General features: G+C 46.6%; 1 protein-coding gene across 3 annotated transcripts; it reads right to left on the minus strand.

Moving 5' to 3' along the window:
• Nucleotides 1-525: 525 nt before the first annotated feature.
• zmp:0000000896 (caspase recruitment domain-containing protein 10) lies at nt 526-16,339 on the minus strand. 3 transcript variants are annotated; one of them, XM_048992011.1, is made up of 24 exons: nt 16,117-16,339; nt 13,403-13,621; nt 12,826-12,963; nt 12,129-12,315; nt 11,278-11,416; nt 10,303-10,476; nt 10,095-10,214; nt 9,855-9,980; nt 8,850-9,032; nt 8,576-8,701; nt 8,416-8,452; nt 8,284-8,321; nt 8,105-8,193; nt 7,916-7,956; nt 6,951-7,065; nt 6,604-6,775; nt 6,393-6,516; nt 6,036-6,273; nt 5,342-5,408; nt 4,704-4,809; nt 4,196-4,354; nt 1,442-1,554; nt 1,251-1,366; nt 526-1,163 (listed from the first exon to the last, which is right to left on the minus strand). In XM_048992011.1, exons 1-24 carry the CDS (start codon nt 16,121-16,123, stop codon nt 959-961), a joined length of 3,039 nt encoding a protein of 1,012 aa, XP_048847968.1. In that variant the 5' UTR covers nt 16,124-16,339; the 3' UTR covers nt 526-958. The 3 variants fall into 3 exon arrangements, with proteins under 3 accessions (XP_048847968.1, XP_048847967.1, XP_048847966.1); XM_048992010.1 differs by having other exon boundaries at nt 4,704-4,806; nt 6,951-7,068; XM_048992009.1 differs by having other exon boundaries at nt 6,951-7,068.
• Nucleotides 16,340-23,745: the final 7,406 nt, after the last annotated feature.

Here is a 23,745-nt window from a genome sequence, read left to right on the forward strand (position 1 = left end):
ACATTATGTTCAGTGTGGCTTTCAAGCTACACGTATGGTTAAACTGGTGTTTTGATAATCCAGATACTATGAAACATGCGCACGGAATTTAAATTTACGTGTGTGATAGTAAACTGCTAATAGCGTGGCCATGTAAAATTATTTTCCGATTGCTAAAGATTTTTTTATATTTCATATTTTTTTATAGGTGATTCATACTTAAATAGAAAGTCACACTGGTGATTTAATCCTCATGCTCTTGCATCTGTGCTTCAAAGAATACTGTATTTTGAAATATTTAATGGTAAAACGTATTACCTTAATTGCCTGATATTTTGAAATAAACACAACGATTTTAGAAATGTATGCAAAACATGGATCTCTCACAGACCATACAGATTTGTTCATATATAGCAAATTAGTCCAAGGAAAGTTTTGGAATATATACTACCACAGTATTAAGAAACCAACAATTTTGGTGGGAAATTAAGTAAATGTGTATGCACTTTAGCATTCTGTGACACGCATAAGCAAAATAAAGAAATGTTTCATTTTGAATTTTATTTATTACAATTCCTCAGAAAGACACATTTACGGGGATTTTTATTTCGTTATGAAAAACGATTCTTATGTTACTCTTGTGGACAAGGTAAGAGTTTACAGTTGTTTTGCAAATGCCATTACCGTTTAACCAGTACACCTTGACGGGTTAACTTTGTTTCGGTAGGACTAAGTGTGTTACTTTAAACGATCAGCTGATAAATAAATAAAACCGAGTATAAAAAGGGTGGTTTCACCACTGTATTACACACAAAAATGATAACTGTGCATAAACACAACTGCTAAATATTAAGAGGTGTCTCAGAGCATTGAAATCTACAAGCTGCGTTGGATTCTGCACCCCCACCGCCCAACTCCAGGATCGGAACCCTGTTTTGTAACATTAAAACCAACGACACTCTGAACGGCTATCGATGCCCTACAGTCTGCTTTGCTCAACCCAAACTACTGCCCTCTGTTGGCTATAAATGGCATTGCGTATGGCAACCAGAAGATCTTCAGTGCAGTTCCACGCTCTGGGCTGGAGAGTATAGTGTAACATGGGCAGGCTTTCCAACTGAAATTCTTCTTTCTGACACACCTCCTCCATCAGTTTTTCCTCACTTTGCCCAGACAAAAATTTCCTGTCAAAAACGGAGAAATATCCATGTGAGTATTTAAGTCGGAGATGAGCGCAGGACATGTCTGTGACTGGCATGATGGACACGCACTTGAACCTCCTGGCCTTTTTGTCCTTGGACTTGATGTGGATGACGATGGGATAGATGCCCTGTCTCAGAAGGGCTTCCACGCTTCCCACACCCAGCTCCAACAAGCAGTGCTTGTCCTGAACAATGAGAAGACGGATATGTTTAGTGGTCCAAGGTAAAACAGAACGGAAGACACATGGAGCGCATCAGACCTGACGTATGACATCCTGTATGGATTCCAGTCTGATGCCCTGCGATTGGTCAGTCGGCACGTCAAGCAGGAAGACATTTTTATCCCTCCGCTCTGCTGCTGGGCCAATGGGTTCTGCCGGGCACAGAGCAACAACAGGAAGTGCAAAAGTAAAAGGTCAACCTGGGAGGAAGTGGAAAGGTGAGAGGGCACTGCGACTTCTTTCTTTAAATGTTTTATTTTTATTGCCCACCACCAGCCCCCCTCTTCGGAGGACAACTTTATTTTACATTAAATTAACGGTACAGTGTAAAGACTGTGGCCGCTCCGAACTCACCCGTCCTAGTACCGTGATTAAAACAACAAACAAAAAAGGAGGGGGGGGACACCCGCACAATAATCATAACAATAACAGACATTAATCACCATGGTGGGAAAAAATTATATATATAAACATAAATAATAATAGGAATAGTAATAAAGGTGGGATGGAGAAAACACAGTGTAGGGGGATACAGAGTACAAACAACCATAAGGAACATAACACACAAGGACATCAAACAACAAAAATTATATCAGCAACAATATCAACAACAATACTAATAATAATAATGTTACAAATAGGTATTATATATATGCAGCAGACACACACCCGTCATCCTACACATATACATGTATATTTCAATTCCTATAACATACACTAAGAAGTAATAATGATACTGATCGCTCAACCTCTTATGCGTCCATTCTTGTATGTGCAAGTTTAGGTGTGAACTGATTTGTCATGGGATGTTCTGGCATTTGATGCCGTCAGAGGATGTGACAGCGCCCCCCCCCCCCCCCCCCCACTCCCGGGCCCAAGGCAAAAGCAGGGGGAACCGAGGCCACCCCCAAGGCACAAGGGCCCACGGCCATACGTCCCCGAGACAATGGGAGGGACTAAGGGGGCACAAACCCCATACAAGGAGGCCCGCAGAGGAGGGACAGGCGGCAAGCCTGTTTAAATTCTCTTTTGACTTCCAGTTTCAATGGCAATGGTTAGTACTGTGAGAGGCATGCAAGATTTATTCGTGTCTATATTAATGTTAGTGTGGCCCCCAAGCAGGCAAAGTGAGGGGGAGGGTGGGATGGGATGCCCTAGGTGTGTCGATAAGTCTTCACAGATCCTTTGCCAGAATTCGTTGACCGTTGTGCAGCACCAGAAAGCATGCAGGTAATTATCTGGTGCGTCTTTCTTACAAGTTACATATATGTCAGTATTTCTGACACCCATCTGGAACATCCTTTGCCCTGTGCAGTGTGTTCTGTGTAAAATGTTGTACTGTAATAGCTGCAGGTTGGAGTTCTGAGTCATTCTAAAGGTAGTCAAGCAAATTTGCCTCCAGAAGTTAGTGTCTGGGTTGATGAGTAAATCCCTTTCCCATTTGTGGGTAGGGAGTGAGAGTGTTGTATCAGATTCTGCTACATGCACATAAATCCTAGACAGAAGTTTTGTAGTTGGAGTTATTAAGAAGTTTGCTATTTTAGCTGAAAGCTCCAGATCTAATTACTTACGGCACCATCTATTATTTATTATTGATTTAAGATGAAGATATTCGAAATACTTGTTTTTCTCAATGTCATAGGTTTCTGCTATATTGTCAAATGATACCATGTGATTGTCTTGGATTATATGTTCGAGGCACTTGATTCCTTTATTATGCCATGCAAGGAAGTTTATAATTTTTTTATTTAACAGAATGTCAGGGTTGTTCCAGATGGGTGTCATTTTGCATGGGACCAGTGAAGTTTGGTTCATTTTAAGAAATTATGTTAATGTGTGAATAACGATGTGTTGATGTTAATGCCCTTAAAATAGCAATGTCGTTTAAGTATATGACTGATAAAAAGCAGGTCCTGGATGCGAATATCATTACAGAAATATTTGCTAATATCCAGCCAGTTTAGGTCTAAGTTGTTTTGCTGAGTCCATTTTAGGACAAATATCAGTCTATTGACAAGAAAGTAGTTGTACAAATTAGGAAGTTCCATACCTCCACAGGTTTTGGGTTTCTGTAAAGTTTTTAAACTTATTGATGGTGGCTTGGATTTCCATAGATATTTTGAAATTAAGGAGTCCAGTGATTTGAACCAAGTCAGCGGAGGTCGACTCGGAACCATTGAGAACATGTAGTTAATTTTTAGCAAGATCATCATTTTGATTGTTGCTACTCTTCCCATAAGTGACGTGGGCAGATTATTCCACCGTGCCAGGTCATCTTTTTAAGCAGAGGACTGTGATTTAATCGCGTCAGATCTGACAGCTTGGCAGAAATGTGAATACCAAGGTATCTAATGTTCCCAGATTGAAGTGGGAGAACTGGATTGGACTGGAAGTCACAAGATATTGGAAAAATAGTTGACTTGTTCCAGTTAATAGAGTAATCTGAGATGGAGGAGAACTTATTTATGAGTCTTATCGTCTCCGTGAGAGAATCCTATGTATTTTGAATAAAAAGTAATACATCATCCGCATAAAGACTAATTTTATGGGTTATATTTGCTGTTTGGATACCTTTGATATTATTATTTTTCCGAATTGCTGCTGCCAATGGTTCGATAAATATAGCAAATGGTGATGGAGAAAGTGGACAACCTTACCTAGTGCCCCTTCTGAGAATGAAGCTTGGGGAGATTTGATCATTCGCTTTTACGTAGGCTTTATGTGAACTGTATAAAAATTTAATCCAGGTTACGAAACTGCAACTTCAGGGGCAGGGCTGCTGTGCGCTTATACCTGGGGGGCAGGTGTTGAAGTCCAGCCCGGATTCCGCAGGCTGCAGTAGCCTCTCGATGAGTCTGTGCGACAGAATCGACGGGGAGAAGACGACAGGCCTGCGGGACGAAACATGTACCGGCTGTACCAGGCTGTAGGGAATCAGGTTCTCTTCCTGACCTGCGGAGACAAAGTTAAAAGGGTGTCTTTTCCCTCTTTTTGCTACAATAAGCCTAAAAGCATAGAGATATAAATCTGATTTGAGATATGATGGTAGATGGAGCAGGTTACAATCAAAGGAGATGTCAGAAGCTGCTGCATGCATCATAGACTGATGAGTAGTAAGGCACTGGACCGAGAAGTTGTTGTTTTAAGTCTGGCAGAGCACGTGTCTGTCCCTGAATCTTGTTACGTAATTAAATTGTTCCAGTAGCTATTTTATCCACTATTAGAAAAGAAGCCACATGCTTCAATCTGTGTTGAAAAAAAATGTTAGGAGTCGGGTGTTAGTCAGTGTATCGGTTCTTACGCTGGTTGAGAGTGTAGACCAGCTGGGAATCCACGCTTTTGTCATGGCTACACCTGCCTGTGACCTTCACCAGGCGCATGCGCTCGGAGTCCTTCTTGTACAGCTGCTGGGGTTAGGGGGGCAGAGTAGGGATGTAAAATGGGTGCGTGTGTGTGAGGGGAACAACAGAAGGGCAATGCTGTTTTCCATTTGCCTCAGAGGCTGGAATTTGGAGCTGGGAACGACAGCACACCTGACTTAACCGCGTTCCAGAGTATCATGTCAGAAAGCTGTTTAGCAATACCAGTCCTAGCCAGGTTCATTGTTAGCAATACAAGCTGATAACGCATTACGCAGTATTTTGCGCATACTGTAAACACTTAGTAGCAACATGTTCATAGACTGGTGGTACTGTGTGTATGGGTGATTTAATTGGACACAAATAAAACGTAAGTGCTAATAAACAGCATAGCATATGACTACAGCTTTGACGTCTTGATTAAGGGCATAGCCATCTCGAATTTCGAGGTCATGGTCGCAGATGTTCCTCTGACAGTTCGAGTCAAAATTCTTCAGGGGCTGTTCCAGTTGAAATTTCTGTCTGGGAAATCAGAAGATCTGACTTCCCAGTTCATATGGAAGGTAGCATAAGTTCTCACCTTTATCTTGTAGTCCCTCAGCTTCAGGCCCAGGGTGCGGAATCTTACTAGTAACTGCTGCTGGGCCCTGGAGGCATGGCGAGTGCGAGAGAGAGGGGCAGTGAGACACACAACGGAGAAGACTCTGCAGATCACAAGTCATCATTACATCCTCACACTCAGGATATTAAAGGATTTAAAGGCCCAAAGCAAGAGCATAATTACCTTAACTGCCACATGCATTTAGATTTATAAGCAGTATGCACTCAGTTTTATAAAGTTGTATATAAGATTGAAATTTGAGCTTTTACTCTGACGAAAGAGATTATGGGTAACATACAATAATCTAGGCAAATAAAATGCATCATGTGGCAATACAGTAACAATTTCACCCTTTTATGCATGTACACAGGGTCCTCAATCACCTGAGGGTTGTGTTAAGGAAATGTGCATGTGTTTCAATGTCATGAATTTTAAAATCTTTCCCTCTAATTGACAAATAAAAAGTAAATAAAAATGCAGTTTATTTCATTTTTGACTCGAGCCGCATAATTTAAAAAATAAAAACCTGATGATATGTTAAGCGTTTAATAAGAACAGATTTTCACTGAAGCAGTGGTCTTATAAGAAGACCCATCTTGGGTTGTGGCCCCCGCCCCCTGCTGGCCTCTCGTGTGTTATGCTCCATCAGCAGTGGGAGCCTCGGTTCTGGTACCTGTTATAGTTGGGCAGGGATGCCTCTTGCTGCAGCTCACCCGTCTCCCTGTCCACCCGCCTGCAGCGCCACTGGTACCTGCCATCGTACCAGGTGTCCGTCACCAGCAGGATGTCATCGCAGCGGGGCTGTGGGCCAGATCGAACATTGGTGCCCAGGTCCAGGTTGACCCTCACGTAGAAGGAGTCAGCACCCATGAAAGAGGGCGAGGCCATCTGGGCAAACAGCTGGGAGTATGCTGGGAGAAGGGGCGGGGCAAAGCATTATATTCAGTTCCTCTCCAACATGCCAACATTTCAATTCATTCATCAGTCTGAGACCTTTATCTCAGGGGGCTTCGGGAACATGTGATCTTACCTTTGCTGTTGACCTGGTGCTTGAGGGCGGAGGGCTCTGTCCAGGCCTGCAGGGAATAGTGCGCCACCTCACTGGTGCACCGCCCCAGCGGCACGCTCTCCCCTCCCGGCATGGCTGGCGCCAGCTGCCAAACCAAACCATGAGGTCAGGGTGAGATTGGCCAGATTGGCATGCGGGGTTGCCCAGGTAACGGCGCACCCCACCCTCTCACCTCCAGCAGCTCGCTGCCCTCTTGCAGACCACATTGCTCTGCCTGCGACCCCGCCCTCACACTCTGCACGAATATCCCCATGTGGTTGCCTCCGATGATTGTGATGTCGTCGGCCAAGCTGGTGATCCGTTTGGGTGTGGCAGGGAAATGGGAGGGATGGGAAGAATCTGGCCTGAGAGGAGAGAGAGAGAAAGAGAGATAGAGTGAAGGATGGGTGCAGGAGGTGAAGTTGAAGGGAAAGAGGAAGATCAAAATATGCTATGAGCTCCAAGGCCTGATGACAGAAAGGAAAGGTCAGCTGACAACTGCGCATGAATAGGAGTCCCGAGGAGAGTGGCACAGCTCACCTGGATGGGCTGCTCACAGGCTGCGGCGAGGGTGCGGGGCTGTTCAGGTCGCAGGAGAAGGGGTGAGAGTTCAGGGAGCTGAAGGAATCTGACAAAGAGAGCTGACGTTGCCCCCCTGCTGCAGGACACGAAGCATATGACAGTCAGGCAAGGAGGATGCGTCTCTGTGCGTGTGTGTGTGTGTGTGTGTGTGTGTGTGCATCTGACCCACGTTGCTAGTCAAAAAACACAAAGCAAGCTTGCAGTTTACATCCTCAAATCATTATAATAGACACATAGAACGGCGAGGATGAACACACACACGCCAACACACACACCCTGCCGTGAAGAGCTGGGGAGCATTCTGGCCTGGTTCTGTCTGTCTTTTAATTGCACCTATACGTTTGTTAATTTATTCATACATACAGTACTGTGTAAAAATCTTAAGCAGTCGAATAAGATCATGTTCACATGATCATGCTGGTATAAAAATATGGCATTATGTCTATAAAAGCAAGCGTGTGAGCTTAGCCATTTCAAAACCTCTCCTACAGTCACCCCAGTATTTGCAGGGACCTTCTGCCATCCAGTGTACCCATATATTTTTTTACTTGACTACTAGGATACCATGTTTGGCTAATGAATACCTCAGCAATTTATTTAACTCAGTAAATAATTAAGTGGACCAGTGGTGAAAGGTAACAAATACATGGAATGGCTGTGGACAAGTAACTTTTTTTGGAGAATAGAACACTTAGTACACCAATGAATACCTTTAACCACATTCCTTGCCAGCCTAAGACCTTTGCACAGGGCTGTACATTTGTTTACTTACTAATAATCCTTTCAGATGTTCTGTTTGTGTACTATGTACATTTTTATATTTGTATGCTTGTTTACACTATGATTACACTATCTGCAGTATTTATAAATCTGTCTGCACTGCGCTCTGGCATCAGTAGTGACTGACAGCGTGGGAGACACACCTGTAAGTAGATTGTCACTGCCCCAGGAGTCCAGATCGAATCTGGAAGCAATTGAGTCTATTAGAGAAGTCCTTAACAAAAAGGTCAAGTAGAAAGTGCTTTCTGCTTCCCTAGTTATCACTTTCCATTCCACCCATTCTCAGAAAAGCGGAAAGGGTTTGCGATTGAAACAGGAAGACCTGCACTCACTCGGTGTGGGCCCTGCGGTGGATGGAGTCCACACAGGGCGGGAAGGCGAAGGTCGACAGCCTGTTGATGTCCCTTTCGCTGTCCTCTAGCTTTCAGACAGAGAGAGCACAGAGAGTGTCAGGGATGCTCCGCCAGTGGCAGGACAGGCCAAAGCCACAGAGGAAAGGGAGACTGCTCACCGCCATCAGCAGATTCTCGTCCGAGTTCGAGTACGAACCTGGAAGACAGAAATACAAGTGAGCCACCCTCAGATTCAGCCCTCCTTCCTCACTGTTACAGACGGCAATGTCTACACTGCAGCCCCCACTTACCCTCTGACAGTTCGCTGGTTTGGCCTCTAGAGGGAGTCTGCAATTAAGACATAAAACAATTCAGCCAGTTACTGATGAAAGCTGGCACAATTTTTGCTGGATTAGTGATGAGTCATTGATATATTAATACAAAGCACTCCTGGACTGCACGATGGCGGACCTTTTGGCAGGAGCGAGACGAGGTGTCCGAAAGCGGGCTCCTGCACACCGACGTGTCTGAAATGGACCGTGTCACAGAACAGCATGGCTGGTAGCAGTGATCCTCACTGATCAGGCAGAGGCGTGACTGCGGGACACGCAGACAGCCTTGGTCACACTCCCAGCCAAATTTCATAGGTGATGTGTATATGTTTATGTGTCCTATACATGCTAAAAATACCTCATTACTCTTTGTCTCACAATAATTCTGTGCATCTGCATGTGTGTCCACTTACGCAGTGCATGCAGTTCTCCTCCCTGCTCCTCTCTCGCTCTCTCTCCACCTCCCTCTCCACCTCCCTCTCCCTCTGTAGCTTGTCCAGGCAGGCCTGCAGCTCTATGACCTGCTTGCGCAGGCGGTCCTTGTCTAGCAGGCAGTCTGTGTACTCCAGCTGCAGGCTGTCCCGGCTGCGCAGAGCCTTTAGAGTCAAGGATGGAGAGACAGAGAAATAGGATGACAGGAATTCCCAAGCTGTTAATTAGCTGTAATAGGCAGGGTGATTAAAAACTTCTATTCCTTCATCAATATAACTTCCAACCACTTATCCAGTAAAGGGTTGAGGAGTTGCCTGGAGCATTAGTGATCAGTGAGTGCACTCCAAACCAAGGGTGTATAGAGGGGCGGGCTACAGGTGCACTGGTGCCAGCTGAAAGCTGATTGGCCCCCAGGGTGCCTCTTCCCCTGTCACTCATTCAAAGTATATCATTGGCTAATGATGGAGTTGGTCTCCTTTGTATAAATTAGGCTGAAGGGACCCTGGATGGGATGCCCCTCCACCACGGGGCACATGTACACACATACACACTAAGGCCAATTAGACACATCAGAGACGCGTCTCAATCCGTACAAGTTTTAGCAGTGCTGTTTTGTTTTCGGTCGGGTTGCGATTTTTCTTGACCGACCTGATTGAGGTCCAAATTGGCAGAGTTGAATGCTACTCGACCCATGCAAGTTTTAGCAGGAAAGGTCGAGTTCCAAGAGAATTCACCTGTCCCGTTCAACGTTGGTTGAGTTATGTGGCTTTCAAGTTCCAAAGTTCTACTGTACTTTTATATAATTATTAGATTTTATCAGTCCCTCATGTGTAAACAGTGGCTGTATAAATACAGATGTAGATACAGAAATTAAATCTATCTAGAAATCGTTGGCCAAGCAGTGCAGAGTAAAGGTCCCTCATTGTGTGAGATTTCTGCACCATATCGCCATGGCAGCAAAGACGTCTGGCCAGCCAAACACCCACCTGGTCTCTCTCCTTCTCCAGCTCCATGATCTGGTTGAAATAGGAGACGCTCCTCTTCTGCTCCATCTCCCAGTCCAGCTGCAGCGTCCGCACCTTCGCCTGCAGCTGTTCGCAGTGGGCTGCCAGCTACCAGGCGCAGGATGGGGTGAAAATGACAGCCATGAAATTCAAGATAAGCGGAAAAAAGCATGATGGAAATCAGAACACTGCAGTCTTTGTAAACCTTGCCACTCCCTTCACCTTGTCCCTGTGCACCTCTGTGCTCTCTAACTCCCCCTGCAGGCGGCTGATGGTACTGCACAGCTCATGTCGGTGCTCAGCCGCTTCCCGGCGGTCCTGCTGTAGGATGTCCAGCAGAGCCTGGGGAACCGAACAATGCCATCATTCCAGGTAACACTCATCGATCCAGCATAGAATTCAGGTTCTTGATCTAAACCCATGCACGAACCTTTGTGTCCACGCTAGCCTCCCGGGGTGTTTTGATTGGTGGCAGCTCTGGAACCAAGGGGATGACGATTGGGCAGAATGGGGTGCTGCTGTCCTTCGGAGCTGGTGACGGGGGGGCCTGGCTGTCTTCTGCCTTCCTCTCTGCCTCCATCAGTCTATTTTTCAGCTGCTCCAGCTGCAGCGTTACCCATAATGCAATGGTTCTTATACCTTCTGACTTCATTTAGCCAGGTTACTGGCCAAAGATTAAGTACCCCATTAAGAGCAACAACCACCAGGTCTTACTGGGACTTCAACCAACAATCTACCACCTTCACACACTTCCTTCTAATTTCTGTCATGATCTGTCACAGACAGGGGTGGCATGGTGGTGCAGTGGTTAGCACTGTTGCCTCACACCTCTGGGACCCGGGTTCGAGTCTCCGCCTGGGTCACATGTGTGCGGAGTTTGCATGTTCTCCCCGTGTCGTCGTGGGGTTTCCTCCGGGTACTCCGGTTTCCCCCCACGGTCCAAAAACGTGCTGAGGCTAATTGGAGTTGCTGAATTGCCCGTAGGTGTGCATGTGTGAGTGAATGGTGTGTGAGTGTGCCCTGCGATGGGCTGGCCCCCCATCCTGGGTTGTTCCCTGCCTCGTGCCCATTGATTCCGGGATAGGCTCCGGACCCCCCGCGACCCAATAGGATAAGCGGTTTGGAAAATGGATGGATGGATGGATCTGTCACAGACATGGCTTATGCTAAATCATGGATACAACACTCCCAAATAACACATCCTGCTTATCTTCCCTTCCTTTTCCCTACAGATCCTTGTTTCTGCGTCCATTTAATCTGGGGAGTACACTTTGAATTTAATGATTAGTTGTTGACACACCAGAGAACACAACAACAAAATGTGTCCTCTGCATTTAACCCACATGTGACATGGCAGGGGGAAGCACCCAGAGAGCACTGCTTGGGGGCAGTGGGCCCAGCCTACCTGCCCCAGCAGCTCCCGTTCCCTCGTGGAGGCCTTCCCCTGCTCCTCCAAGGCCCGGGAGTACTTCACGGCCTGCTCCAGGTGCCGGTCCTTCAGTCTGGCCAGTTCTCGACTGCCTTCCTCCCAGTCTTGACGCATCCTGCGGGGGTTTGTTTCCCAAAAGCTTACATAGTTGGACCCATTCAGTTGCACAGTTCCAAATATGTACATCGCTACTATGTTTTTGGGAAATGTACCCCAGGGTAACTGGCCCCCGCTCCGTTGGTAACTGAGCCAGCAGTGCAGCGGCTACAATCTGCACTTGTGCCACCCGTGTTTCTCTGCATGCATAATTGCATGCCTGCACGTGTGCCAACAAGTTTCTGACCTAAAATGATTTGATGTACTTGTTTACTAATGACTGAATGCTGTTACTGGTTTATACCTGTACACCTGGGCATAAATTCTGGGAGGGATGGGAGAAATTGTAACCCCTCCCCCTCAATAATCCAAACCAGCCAATACAACCCCTTGGACCCTCTTAAATGGGTGGAGACCTCAACCCCCCAATGCTCACCCCAAGCTATGCCCCAACCTGTACAGGATTCCTGGCATGTCTCTTATAGATTCAATTTGATAAGATGCGCTTTATTGATTGCAGGGGAGAATTCCTTCATCACATGGAGAGTTGGGACTTGCTTACAGAATATTGTTGAAGACCTTGTAGCCCAGCTGTACAGACAGAGAGGCTCACAAGACCAAGAAGGTTGTGTTTCGTGACTTCAATAATATGAGATGTTCAGTCGCATTAAAACGAGCCCTTGTCGTATGTTTCTGTGTGTGTCAGTGAAGGACCACACCCCCACCCCCACCTCTCCAGCTGCAGCCGGTTGTGGCGCAGCTCCTGCACGCGACGCTCGGCGCGGCCCCGCTCCTCCTCGGCCATGCGGCAGCGCTGGGACAGTCTCCGCTCGCACTGCCTGCTATTCTGCAGCTGCTCCCGCAGCTTCCGCACCTCCAGGAGCAGGAACTGCGTCAAGCCCTCTGGACCCTCCTCGTCTAGGACAGGGCGGAGCAGTTAGCAGACTGTCACTTAGCGGACTGTCGGTGCCCTCAAACGAGGAAGGACGCTTTCGGCTAAAGGGTTGAATAACGTGCCCTGAAGTGGAGTAGCTTTGGAGGACCATGTTTAATGCCTTCTAAGAGTAACAGGTTGGACAGCAGCCCCCGGCTAAGGGACACAGAACAGACCCATAGGCAGGGTAAACATGACCTCCTAAGGTGTTCAATCAGCCATCTACTGTAGACAAAACAACCATAAATTCAGACACAGGCCCATTGAGTGAGATAATGTGATAATCATCAGTCGCCCCTCTCTTCTAAAAGCATACTTTCTTGGATGTTCATGTCTACGGTGACTCAGGTGTGCGTTTGTGTTTCAACAGATAAGTATTTTCCCAAAATAGGTCAGGAGCTCAACCAAGACAGACGGACAGACATTCTGCTCTGGGGATGAGCTCTCCGCTAACTCTGTGCTCCCGGGTGTCCTCAAGCCGCCCGGCTCCTTACCAACGAGCATGGAGCAGCGCTGCGTCGCCCTGCGGCCGGTCAGGTAGGTGTATTCCTCTGGATGGTAGAACTCCAGGCACTCTAAGAAGGCCTGCAGGCCCCGCTGGCCCCGCCCTCGCAGGATGTCCAGAAGGCGGCCTAGGGGGTGGGGGAGAGGCTCAGGCAAAGTTTTGGGATCTGTCAGTTTGCTGCTCAGCCCTCCAGCAAGTGCTCAAGTATGTAAACATGATTATCAGCACAATAAGCTGGACTTCAATCGCAATGTAAATGAATAAATGACAAAGAGTAAATGAATAAGTAATGGAGTCATCCAGTTGCAGAATTAGTGACCAGTGCACTCCCGGACAGGGGTGTATACAGAGGCGGGACCACATGGACAGTGGCCCCAGCTGAAAGTTGATTGGTCCTTAGAGAGCCCCCTCCCCTGTCACTCACCGATTCCTGATATATCATTGGCTAATGATGGGGTTGGTCTGTTCTGTATGAATTATGTCCCATCTTATGCCCCCCACCTTAGAAACACCCCTGCCCCCAGCTCAAGACCTCTCTCTCCCCCCCCTTCCCTGCCCCCCCTTACCAGCCTTGCTGATGCGTAGAGGGTACTGCGTGGAATTGAGCACCTCGTCTTCATCCTGCTCGTCGATGGCCTTGCACTGGCGCAGGAATGGTGTGAGCTTGGCCGGGTTCAGGATCCGGGTCAGCTTGTGTCGGACGCCCTCCACCCGGTCCCACATCTCCTCATCTATGTCAGAGGAACTTTCCGGCTGGGCTCCTCCGCCCAATCCCAACATGCAGTCTGTAGGGTGAAAGACACCCCCCCCCCACTCCTTAGCATTCACTCATCTACAGCGCTAACCGGAAATCCACTATATATATATATAACAAATCACAATGCCATGGCATCACAGACAGGAAAATGCAGAACCATAATACCTGTTGCTTTCTTAATAAAAATTCAAATCTCTGATCACAAAAATCAAACCATTTTATTTTCCTTGTGCCAACCAAGAAGTGTGCAACCAATTAAAATACTTTTCCTTTAATTTAGCTCAATCCTTACTGGCCACTTTAGTCAAATAAGACTCTCTATATTACAGTCAGAACAAAGGGACACAGCCCTGGTATGATAACGTAATCAAATGGTACAAAAATGTGCCTGAGTTCATTTACCTATAGCTAAGGTATAACTGGCAGGGTCTTAGGGTACAGCCCCAGTGACAAGGGATTGTACCCTCAAAGGTACAAATTGGTACTTTTTTCTAACAGTGTAACTCATATGCATGTTTTGGGAAGTTAAATGCAGATTTTTCACTTGAATGAAAAGTTGCATCCCATAATTTAATACTACTTTGGAGTGGCTGTGGTGTTCATGAAAATCTCTAGAATGTGGACTCCAAATATCCTGCTACCCCTGTTAGTCAGAATAGCCTGTTTTTTTAATGTAATGGACTGTATAACTGTGACGCTTCCAGCAAGTGACTAACAATCTATTCAACTGTAGGTGACAAAGTCGAAGGCTCTTTACCAAATTCCTCCTAATTCTGCTAGCTTTACCCAGAACATTCTGCTAATGTGAAGAAAACACCTTGCGAAAGGCGTGCTGAGACAGATTCAAGAGTGTGAGGAATCCCCCCCTCCCCCAGCTTGCTGTCCCTCCTTCCCATAAGTCACTACCAGCCACCCCATTCTCATTCTGTGGGATAAACATATGAACATATGAAAAGACCAGGAGAACTTGATGACAGAGAGCAGACGTAGCAAATGCTTCCAATGCATGTTTTAGGGTGGCCCCAAAGTGTGAAGCAAAGATATATTTTACAGAATACAAGAATCCATTCAGAAAAAGTTACTAAGTTACTTCACACAATTTTGCTCCAGTATGGAAAAGGCAGAGAATACAGAATGAACAAATAGTTTGATGACTCGGGGAAAACCTTGGAAGGTGACACGGATCAGCAAAAACACCGTGAATGTTCATGTTTGGGCAACAGGACTGTGCTAGTTTCACCAGGTTCTTCACCATACGCAGGGAATCTCAAAAGTGAAAAAAAACATATTTCTCTTCTCTTCTGACAGGAATTTATTTACATTATATGAACAAAGAGTCGGGGCTCTCGTAATCTAATAGCCTGCATACGCCTCGTCCAAGCAACGACGATAAACTATTGAAATTCCTATTGTTATGCTTTGTTATTGTTAGCGTTTCCTGTTTATGCTAAAATGCTCTTGGAAATTAGTTTTAAATAAATATTAATGTATTATTAGACATTTTGTTCTATTTTTGTAATTGATTCTTCTCAAATCCATCCGCCCATCTTTTAACCGTTTATCGTGGCCAAATATTTACCTAAAAAGGTCTATTGTGGTTTACATGTCACGGCTACTGCAGTTTTGGAAATCGAGCATAACTTCGCGAATCGTATTCATCATAGTGTCTCCATTTGAAAGGCCGCTTTATCTTCTTAAATCAGATGTATCTATTTAACAGATTAATGCATACGATTAATAGATAGGCTACCCACAAAATAATGCATGGCACCGATAAAATCAGAAATATCTATTTTTTTTCAACTGCTTATGCCGTCGTTTTTGCGGTGATCTAGACTAGCGGTTCCTAACCCCAGGTCTGTGGCCAGTATTTCACTGCGATGGAGACCTTGCGGAAGCGTTGGTTAATTCGCAAAAATAAACTCAGGGTTGCCAGCTTTGGTCAGCTGGCTGGAGAGAGGTTTCCAATTCGACACAAGTCTGCATACTCTTTCTCGTATGTAACAACTTTATTACCTTGTAAGTAGTTTGCAGAGTTTGTAAATTGCCCCAACGGTTTTGATGTAGCTAATTTTATTTATATAATGGAATAATACAGTATGCAGTAAGATTCCTTGCCTGCGCGTGAGAGTCTAAAGTGTCTCGACACTTACGCGAGAGCTGGCAACCCTGTATACTATATAAGGAATAAGTGACGTCTAATGTAAATCACACAAATCCAGGACAGTTAAATGCAATCAAACTCAGTTTAGGCACCAGTTACCTTACATGGCACACCTTAAGAGAAAGTCGTTTTTTAAGGAAAACAATAACGTACAAATCCTACTCAGTTCTAAAAACACCTTTAAAATTACTGGCCCAAACATGCATTAATACTAATGAATTTCTTAAATAATTACAATTTATTCAAGAATAAGAATGAAACCAAGCTAAAAACCAAGCTAAAAGAATGACTTAATTCTGTAAATATGATATTTAAAAGAACAGACTGCCCACTGAATAGAAATGGTAAATTGTTCTTACCGCTCATGTTCTGCGTCTACTTGAATCACACTTAAAGTCTCAAAGCCTATGTTAGTGTAAAACGGCAGGTGAGCACATCCGTAACTCAAACGTGTAAAATCACTAATCCAAATCACTTACGAGTACAAATTAATACCAGTTCAATGAAAGTCAAAATGAAATAAGCGGTAGACAGCAAAGACACTTGTGCTTGACGAGGGACTGCGAGTTTCGCTTTACCTGTCCCCACCTGCCAGTTTCTGACACCGTTTCATCGGACCTCCCCTTTACACTCAGCCCACTTCAGACCTGCAAAATATCATCATTTTGAATAACCATTTACTCTGAATTTCCTCAGGATCACCAGCTCACGCTTTCAGAATCTCACGCGCACGCAATCTATATTATTTCATTATAAACTTAAAAATATAAAACCGTTGTGGGTAGCTTGCAAACCCTACAGACTAATGATTATATTACAAGGTAATAAAACTATTACATACATATACATTAAAAGTCTGACTTAAGTATACCTGGCTTAAACTGACATGTATTGAGAAAAGTTTAGCTTATATGTAAAATGTGTTTTATCTTTAATTTTGGCATTCAAAACAATATTTGTTCATTTTGAGTGACTAAGAGAAAAAACTATCTCTAAGTATGTTTTGCAAATTTTTATTAGTGTAATTCACATGTAGTCATATCGCTACTGTGCTGTTTGTAGCAATTTCAGGTATAAAATTACAAATAACTAATATTACTAAATGAATTCAGTTAAAATATATACTTTAATAAACTAAAAGTGGGCCAATTTAGTCCCAAGAAGTATACTTAATAAAATGAACTTTAAATATATATTTTTTTAGTAAGGGAAACCTGGCAACCCTAAATTCAAACAGTGCTGCCAGACAGTGAAATATGCTTCCTTCTCGCAGAAGAGCATTGGGAATCAATAGCTGAATCATCGAGGAACTGGGTGTAATCACATCGTCGTGCACTGGGTGGGGACACAACCTGACACGCAAACGGCGAATCTGCTTTCGCTGTTTCCTGTAGTCTTAGCCTCTGTGTACGCAACGGTATTTCATTAAGAAATAAATAACTACATGCGAGTAGTTTTCAGCAGGAAGCTGCACTGCTTCTATGTTTTGAAAACGTATTTCACTTACAAGGTTCTGCTCACAGTGACTCAAAACTGTAAAACCTGATTCCATTTCCCTCCAGCCCTCGTGATTCACTCCTTATAAAAAAGTCGTGTTGCCATTAATCTGCTCTGATATTGTCTTCTGTCCAAAAAGTGATGCAAACTAAGAAATGATTCAAGCTCTATGCAATGCAAGTCGAGTTGGTGACTCCAGAGTGTTGTGATGGTCCCGTTGGGCATGAAATGAAACTTGGGACATGCAATGAAACCTGTACTTTAGTGGAAAAAATGTCACTATTGTAATTCTTTCAGTTTTTCCTCTTTGAAATAAATGTAAATTTTCTTAAGAATTAGGCCTGCTGTTAGCCTGGCTTGACTGGTCATCAGCAGATTTTTAACTGATAACCATTATTGAGATACAAACCTGTGCCAGGTTTTCTGACTGTAATATAGAGAGACTTATTTGACTAAAGTGGCCAGTAAGGATTGAGCTAAATTAAAGGAAAAGTATTTTAATTGGTTGCACACTTCTTGGTTGGCACAAGGAAAATAAAATGGTTTGATTTTTGTGATCAGAGATTTGAATTTTTATTAAGAAAGCAACAGGTGAGTTAACCATTGTAGCTTCCAGTTTGTCTTGGTAGAATTTTTAAATAATTTTTAATTTTGGTAACACTTGAGGGGACACAAATAACGTAATATACGCTCTTACTGTGATACGCTCCTCGTGTGTGCCATGCCCCTGATTACTCACGTGTGATTCCCTGGTCGTCTCCATCTGTGTTCGCTTATTTTTATTGGTCTTGTCTTATTTAAGTCCTGGTCTTACCTGTTTGCCTTGTCCGTCATTGTGGATTCGTTGTCAATCCCTGTCCGATGCTCCCTAACCCTCGCTTCCTTAATAAAACCCCGTTATTCCCCATACCTGGCTTCCCTTGCCTGTTTCCGGCACGATCGCCGCCACCTGTATTCCCTGATCGTGACACTTACTTAATGTAATGATTAATTATAATTGTGATGCCCGGCTCGTCCGCTCCTCCTGTGTGCCACGCCCCCTAATTACCCACGTGTTCTTTCCCGATCGTACCCAGCTGTGTCTAATTATTTTCAGTCAGTCCTGTGTATTTCAGTCCGTGTCTTACCTGAGTCCGTTGTCTGTCATTGGTGATGTTACCTAGCTGGGCGGCAGCCAAAGGCGGGGACCTTGGCGGTCCGATCCTCAGCTGCAGATGCTAGCTCTAGGGACATGGAATGTCACCTCTCTGATGGGGAAGGAGCCTGAGCTGGTGCGCGAGGTTGCGAAGTTCCGGCTAGATATAGTCGGACTCACCTCGACGTGCGGCTTGGGCTCTGGAACCAGTCTCCTTGAGGGGGGTTGGACCCTTTTCCACTCTGGAGTTGCCCACGGGGAGAGGCACCGAGCGGGGGTGGGCATACTTATTGCCCCCTGGCTGGGTGCCTGTACGTTGGGGTTTACCGCAGTGGATGAGAGGATAGCCTCCCTTCGCCTTCGGGTGGGGGGACGGGTCCTGACTGTTGTTTGCTCTTATGCGCCAAATGGCAGTTCAGAATACCCACCCTTTTTGGAGTCCTTGGAAGGGGTGTTGGAAAGCGCTCCTCCTGGGGACTCTCTTGTTCTGCTGGGGGACTTCAATGCTCACGTGGGCAATGACAGTGAGACCTGGAGGGGCGTGATTGGGAGGAATGGCCCCCCCGACCTGAACCCGAGCGGTGCTTTGTTATTGGACTTCTGTGCTCATCATGGATTGTCCATAATGAACACCATGTTCAAACATAAGGGTGTCCACATATGCACTTGGCACCAGGACACCCTAGGCCGCAGTTCGATGATCGACTTTGTAGTCGTGTCGTCGGACTTGCGGCCGCATGTCTTGGACACTCGGGTGAAGAGAGGGGCGGAGCTGTCAACTGATCACTACCTGGTGGTGGGTTGGCTCCGCTGGTGGGGGAGGAAGCCGGCCAGGCCTGGCAGGCCCAAGCGTATAGTGAGGGTCTGCTGGGAACGTCTGGCGGAACCCCCTGTCAGGAGGAGTTTCAACTCCTACCTCCGGCAGAACTTCTCCCATATCCCGGGGGAGGCGGGGGACATTGAGTCCGAATGGGCCATGTTCCGCGCCTCCATTGTGGAGGCGGATGACCGGAGCTGCGGCCATAAGGTGGTCAGTACCTGTCACGGCGGCAATCCTCGAACCCGCTGGTGGACACCAGTGGTGAGGGATGCCGTCAAGCTGAAGAAGGAGTCCTCGGGCCTTTTTGGCCTGTGGGACTCCAGACGCTGCTGACGGCTACCGGCAGGCCAAGCAGGATGCGGCTTTGGCGGTTGCTGAAGCAAAAACTCGGGTGTGGGAGGAGTTTGGCGAGGCCATGGAAAACGACTTCCGGACGGCTTCGAGGAGGTTCTGGTCCACCATCCGGCGGCTCAGGGCGGGGAAGCGGTGCAACATCAACACTGTTTGTGGTGGGGATGGTGCGCTGCTGACCTCAACTCGGGACGTTCTGGGTCGGTGGAGGGAATACTTCGAAGACCTTCTCAATCCCACCGACACGCCTTCCGATATGGAAGCAGGGTGTGGGGACTTGGGGGTGGACTCGCCTATCTCTGGGGCGGAGGCTTCTGAGGTGGTTAAAAAGCTCCTCGGTGGCCGGGCCCCGGGGGTGGATGAGATCCGCCCGGAGTTCCTCAAGGCTCTGGATGTTGTGGGGCTGTCCTGGCTGACACGCATCTGCAGCATCGCGTGGACAGTGGCAGTGCCTCTGGACTGGCAGACCGGGGTGGTGGTCCCCCTCTTTAAGAAGGGGGACCGGAGGGTGTGCTCCAACTATAGGGGGATCACACTCCTCAGCCTCCCTGGCAAGGTCTATTCGGGGGTCCTGGAGAGGAGGGTCCGCCGGATTGTTAAACCTCGGATCCAGGAGGAGCAGTGTGGTTTTCGCCCTGGCTGTGGAACAGTGGACCAGCTCTATACTCTCAGCAGGGTTTTGGAGGGTTCATGGGAGTTTGCCCGACCAGTCTACATGTGTTTTGTGGACTTGGAGAAGGCATTCGACTCGGGGAGTCCTGTGGGGGGTGCTCCGGGAGTATGGGGTACCGGGCTTCCTTTTAAGGGCAGTTCGGTCCCTGTATGACCGGTGCCAGAGTTTGGTCCGCATGGGCGGCAATAAGTCGGACTCGTTTCCAGTGAGGGTTGGACTCCGTCAGGGCTGCCCTTTGTCACCGATTCTGTTCATAGTTTTTATGGACAGAATTTCTAGGCGCAGCCAGGGCGTTGAGGGTGTCCGGTTTGGTGGCCTCAGGATTGGGTCTCTGCTTTTTGCAGATGATGTGGTTCTGTTGGCCTCATCGGACCGTGACCTTCGACTCTCACTGGGACAGTTCGCAGCCGAGTGTGAAGCGGCCGAAATGAGTTTCCTCCGCAGGGTGGCTGGGCTCTCCCTTAGAGATAGGGTGAGGAGCTCAGTCATTCGGGAGGGACTCAGAGTAGAGCCGCTGCTCCTCCGCATCGAGAGGAGCCAGATGAGGTGGCTTGGGCATCTGATTAGGATGCCTCCTGGACGCCTCCCTGGTGAGGTGTTCCGGGCATGTCCCACTGGGAGGAGGCCCCGGGGAAGACCCAGGACACGCTGGAGAGACTATGTCTCTCGGCTGGCCTGGGAACGCCTCGGGGTCCCCCCAGAGGAGCTGGATGAAGTGGCTGGGGAGAGGGAAGTCTGGGTCTCCCTGCTGAGACTGCTGCCCCCGCGACCCGACCACGGATTCAGCGGTAGATAATGGATGGATGGATGGATAGTTATTCGGTTGCTAGGATACTTTTGCCCCCACAAGTAAAGTGTTACCTTTATTTTTATGTATTTTTTTCGAAACAATAAAGTTACATGTTTAATTTTTTTGTCATGACATTTAACATGATGAATGATTGAAAATGAAGATCAGGAGATCACGTTTCTTACAGTTGATCTATAAATGGTTGTTTGGGTCTGTCTCATGTCTCTGAGTCAGATGCTGCTAAATGTCTCAGCCCAGTACAGAGAGCAGGATGAGGAGCATCTGCCGGTGGAAAAAGGAGGCAGGAAATGGGAGCTTCCAGAATGTTCTCTATCGCTTCGTTCTTGGGGAGCAGACAGGAAGTGTAGGCCCACTTCTTGGCTGTGGCTTTCTGGTGCATCCCAGTCCAACTGCGTCTGAATGTCTCTCCAGTGGTGAAGGGCACAGGCTGCACTGCTTCTCAGAATGAGCCCAGTGTTTTATGTGTTCTGTTGTGTGTGTTTTAATATTTCAACCTAATTTTTCAGCTAAACACTAAAACCACATATCAAATATTCCTCAAGTGAAGAACAGTCTGTCTGTAATGTCAGAACATTACTTAACTTAAGCAGACTGTCACTGAATGTTTCATGCTTGATTTTCCACCTGAAATTAAAACGAAATATGAAAAATATGGGGAACAAACCAGATTCTCTGACGCCTTGATTGAAGATGATCTAGAAAAAAATTCAGGAGTGTGTCAATAAATGAACAATATGTACAAATCACACAGATCACAAGTACAATAACCGCATATCAAAAATCCTCATCATGAATAGCAGCAGTTGGGGGGCAGCTTTCATTGAATGTTCTGCTGAATATTCATGAAGAGTAAACAGACAGCATAATTTAATCTCTTCCTTCCTTTCACTCTGCCTGTCCCCCGTTCTTTAGACACAGGACTTGACAGTAATGGAGAGAACGCTATTCCGTCGGTATGGAAACCCAAAAGAGGACAGAGATGCCTTTGAGCGGCTCAAACTGAGGCCCAGTCTCCCAGTCCCCGTGCGTCAGGCTGACAGGAATGTGTCCCACCATTCCTCTCAACAACACCCGCTTTTCACCGGACAGCCGCAAGCTTCATCTCCAAGACTGGCGCACCAACACAGGGCTGGCAGCAGAATTGACCCTTTGTCCCAGTGAAGAATCTGTCTGTTTAATTTTGGTAAATGAGGGAGGACATGATACTGGTGTATAAAGGAGGGTTGCGATCAGGGAGTCCTTTAATCTCACTCCGTAATACCATCTTTTAAATTTATACGTACAGGGGCAGATAATGAATGACTAGTTTTGCAGGTGTGGAATACCAAGGTGAACACCTCGATTGTTTGAAAGGAGACACATATTAGTCAGAAAGAGCAGGAGTTAGAATTCAGTCACATGTAGAATCAGGATGGAATTCAAAGGATGACGCAAACGGCCCTTGACATGAAGATTTTAGAGGTAAACAGCAGAGACACACTTTCAGGGAGATTGCTATCATCATCATTTGGCACTAAGTTCACTTCAAAGTGTTACATGATACATGTATAGGCTCACTTGCACTAAGGGAGCAACTGCAAAGACAGACGGATCTGATAAAACGTGAAATTGCTGGGTGGTGTGTGTGGCTCAGCAGATTAGGTTCCTGTGTTTCTGATCTGAAGGTCTGCAGCTCAAATGTCACAGTCAGCTGAATGATTTCACTGCTAGGCCCTTGCGCAAGGTCCTTATACCCAACTACTTCAGGCATGGTCTGACTATGCTTTCTCAAAAATTTACATTAAAAAGCGTCTATGGATTAAACTCCCTAGAAGGAAGAAACCTTGGGAGGAACCAGACTCAAATGGGGGAGCCCAACCTCCAGGGGGCAGCAGAGAAAACCCTAACCAAACTCAAAGGGGGAGCCCATCCTCCAGGGGGCGGCAAAGGAAGTCAAATAAGCAGGATGGCAAAGCCCCAGGTCACACTGTCCTAATTTTAACATTTGAGTCTCGAAGCAGAGGGCAGGCAGGAGATGGCAGGCAGGTGCTGGTGCTGCTTCAGATGGCAGGATGAACAGTGGTACGGCAGCAGGGCGAGCTGACTGGAAAGACATCACGGGTAGCGTAGGCGTCACAGCCAACGGGGTAGGCAGAATATCTTGGTAATTTGGGGTCTCCAGGCACCACAGCCAAGGAGGAGTAGGGGAAATAAAAAGTGCATTAGCCAAAGTAGGGGAGACTAGAGACAGTCAAACAGTTAGGTGAGGGCAGTATGTACGCTCCGGCAGATATGGCTATGGCAGCATAAGTCAGAGGGAGAGGCAGATGGGATCGCAGGCTTGGAGGGTCCCTGAAACGTCAGCACTCCGATTCCACAACATCACAAAATGTGTGCGCAAGTTGGTTTGTTTAGGTCTTGTGTGATTCGATGAGTGAACCCACACACTTACACTTACACGTCATGACAGGCTGCGGCGGCAGCAGGAAGCAGACCCTCCCGAGGCAGGACCGCTGCTGCAGGACGGTTGCTCAGGTAGTCAAACCCACCGTGTTGATTCATTCCACCTGCTCCTTGTTTAGTCTGCAGTCCTGCACGGTTTTTATAACCCCATGCCCTTCCCCGGTTCTGTTTTCCCGTATGAATCTCAGTAAGGCACAGTCTTCATCAGGCTCTCCCAGATCCAGCCTGGAATACGGGGCTGCACTGTGTCCTGCCATCA

The sequence above is a fragment of the Brienomyrus brachyistius genome, chromosome 22 (assembly GCF_023856365.1).
Source record: "Brienomyrus brachyistius isolate T26 chromosome 22, BBRACH_0.4, whole genome shotgun sequence".
Lineage (NCBI taxonomy): Eukaryota > Metazoa > Chordata > Actinopteri > Osteoglossiformes > Mormyridae > Brienomyrus > Brienomyrus brachyistius.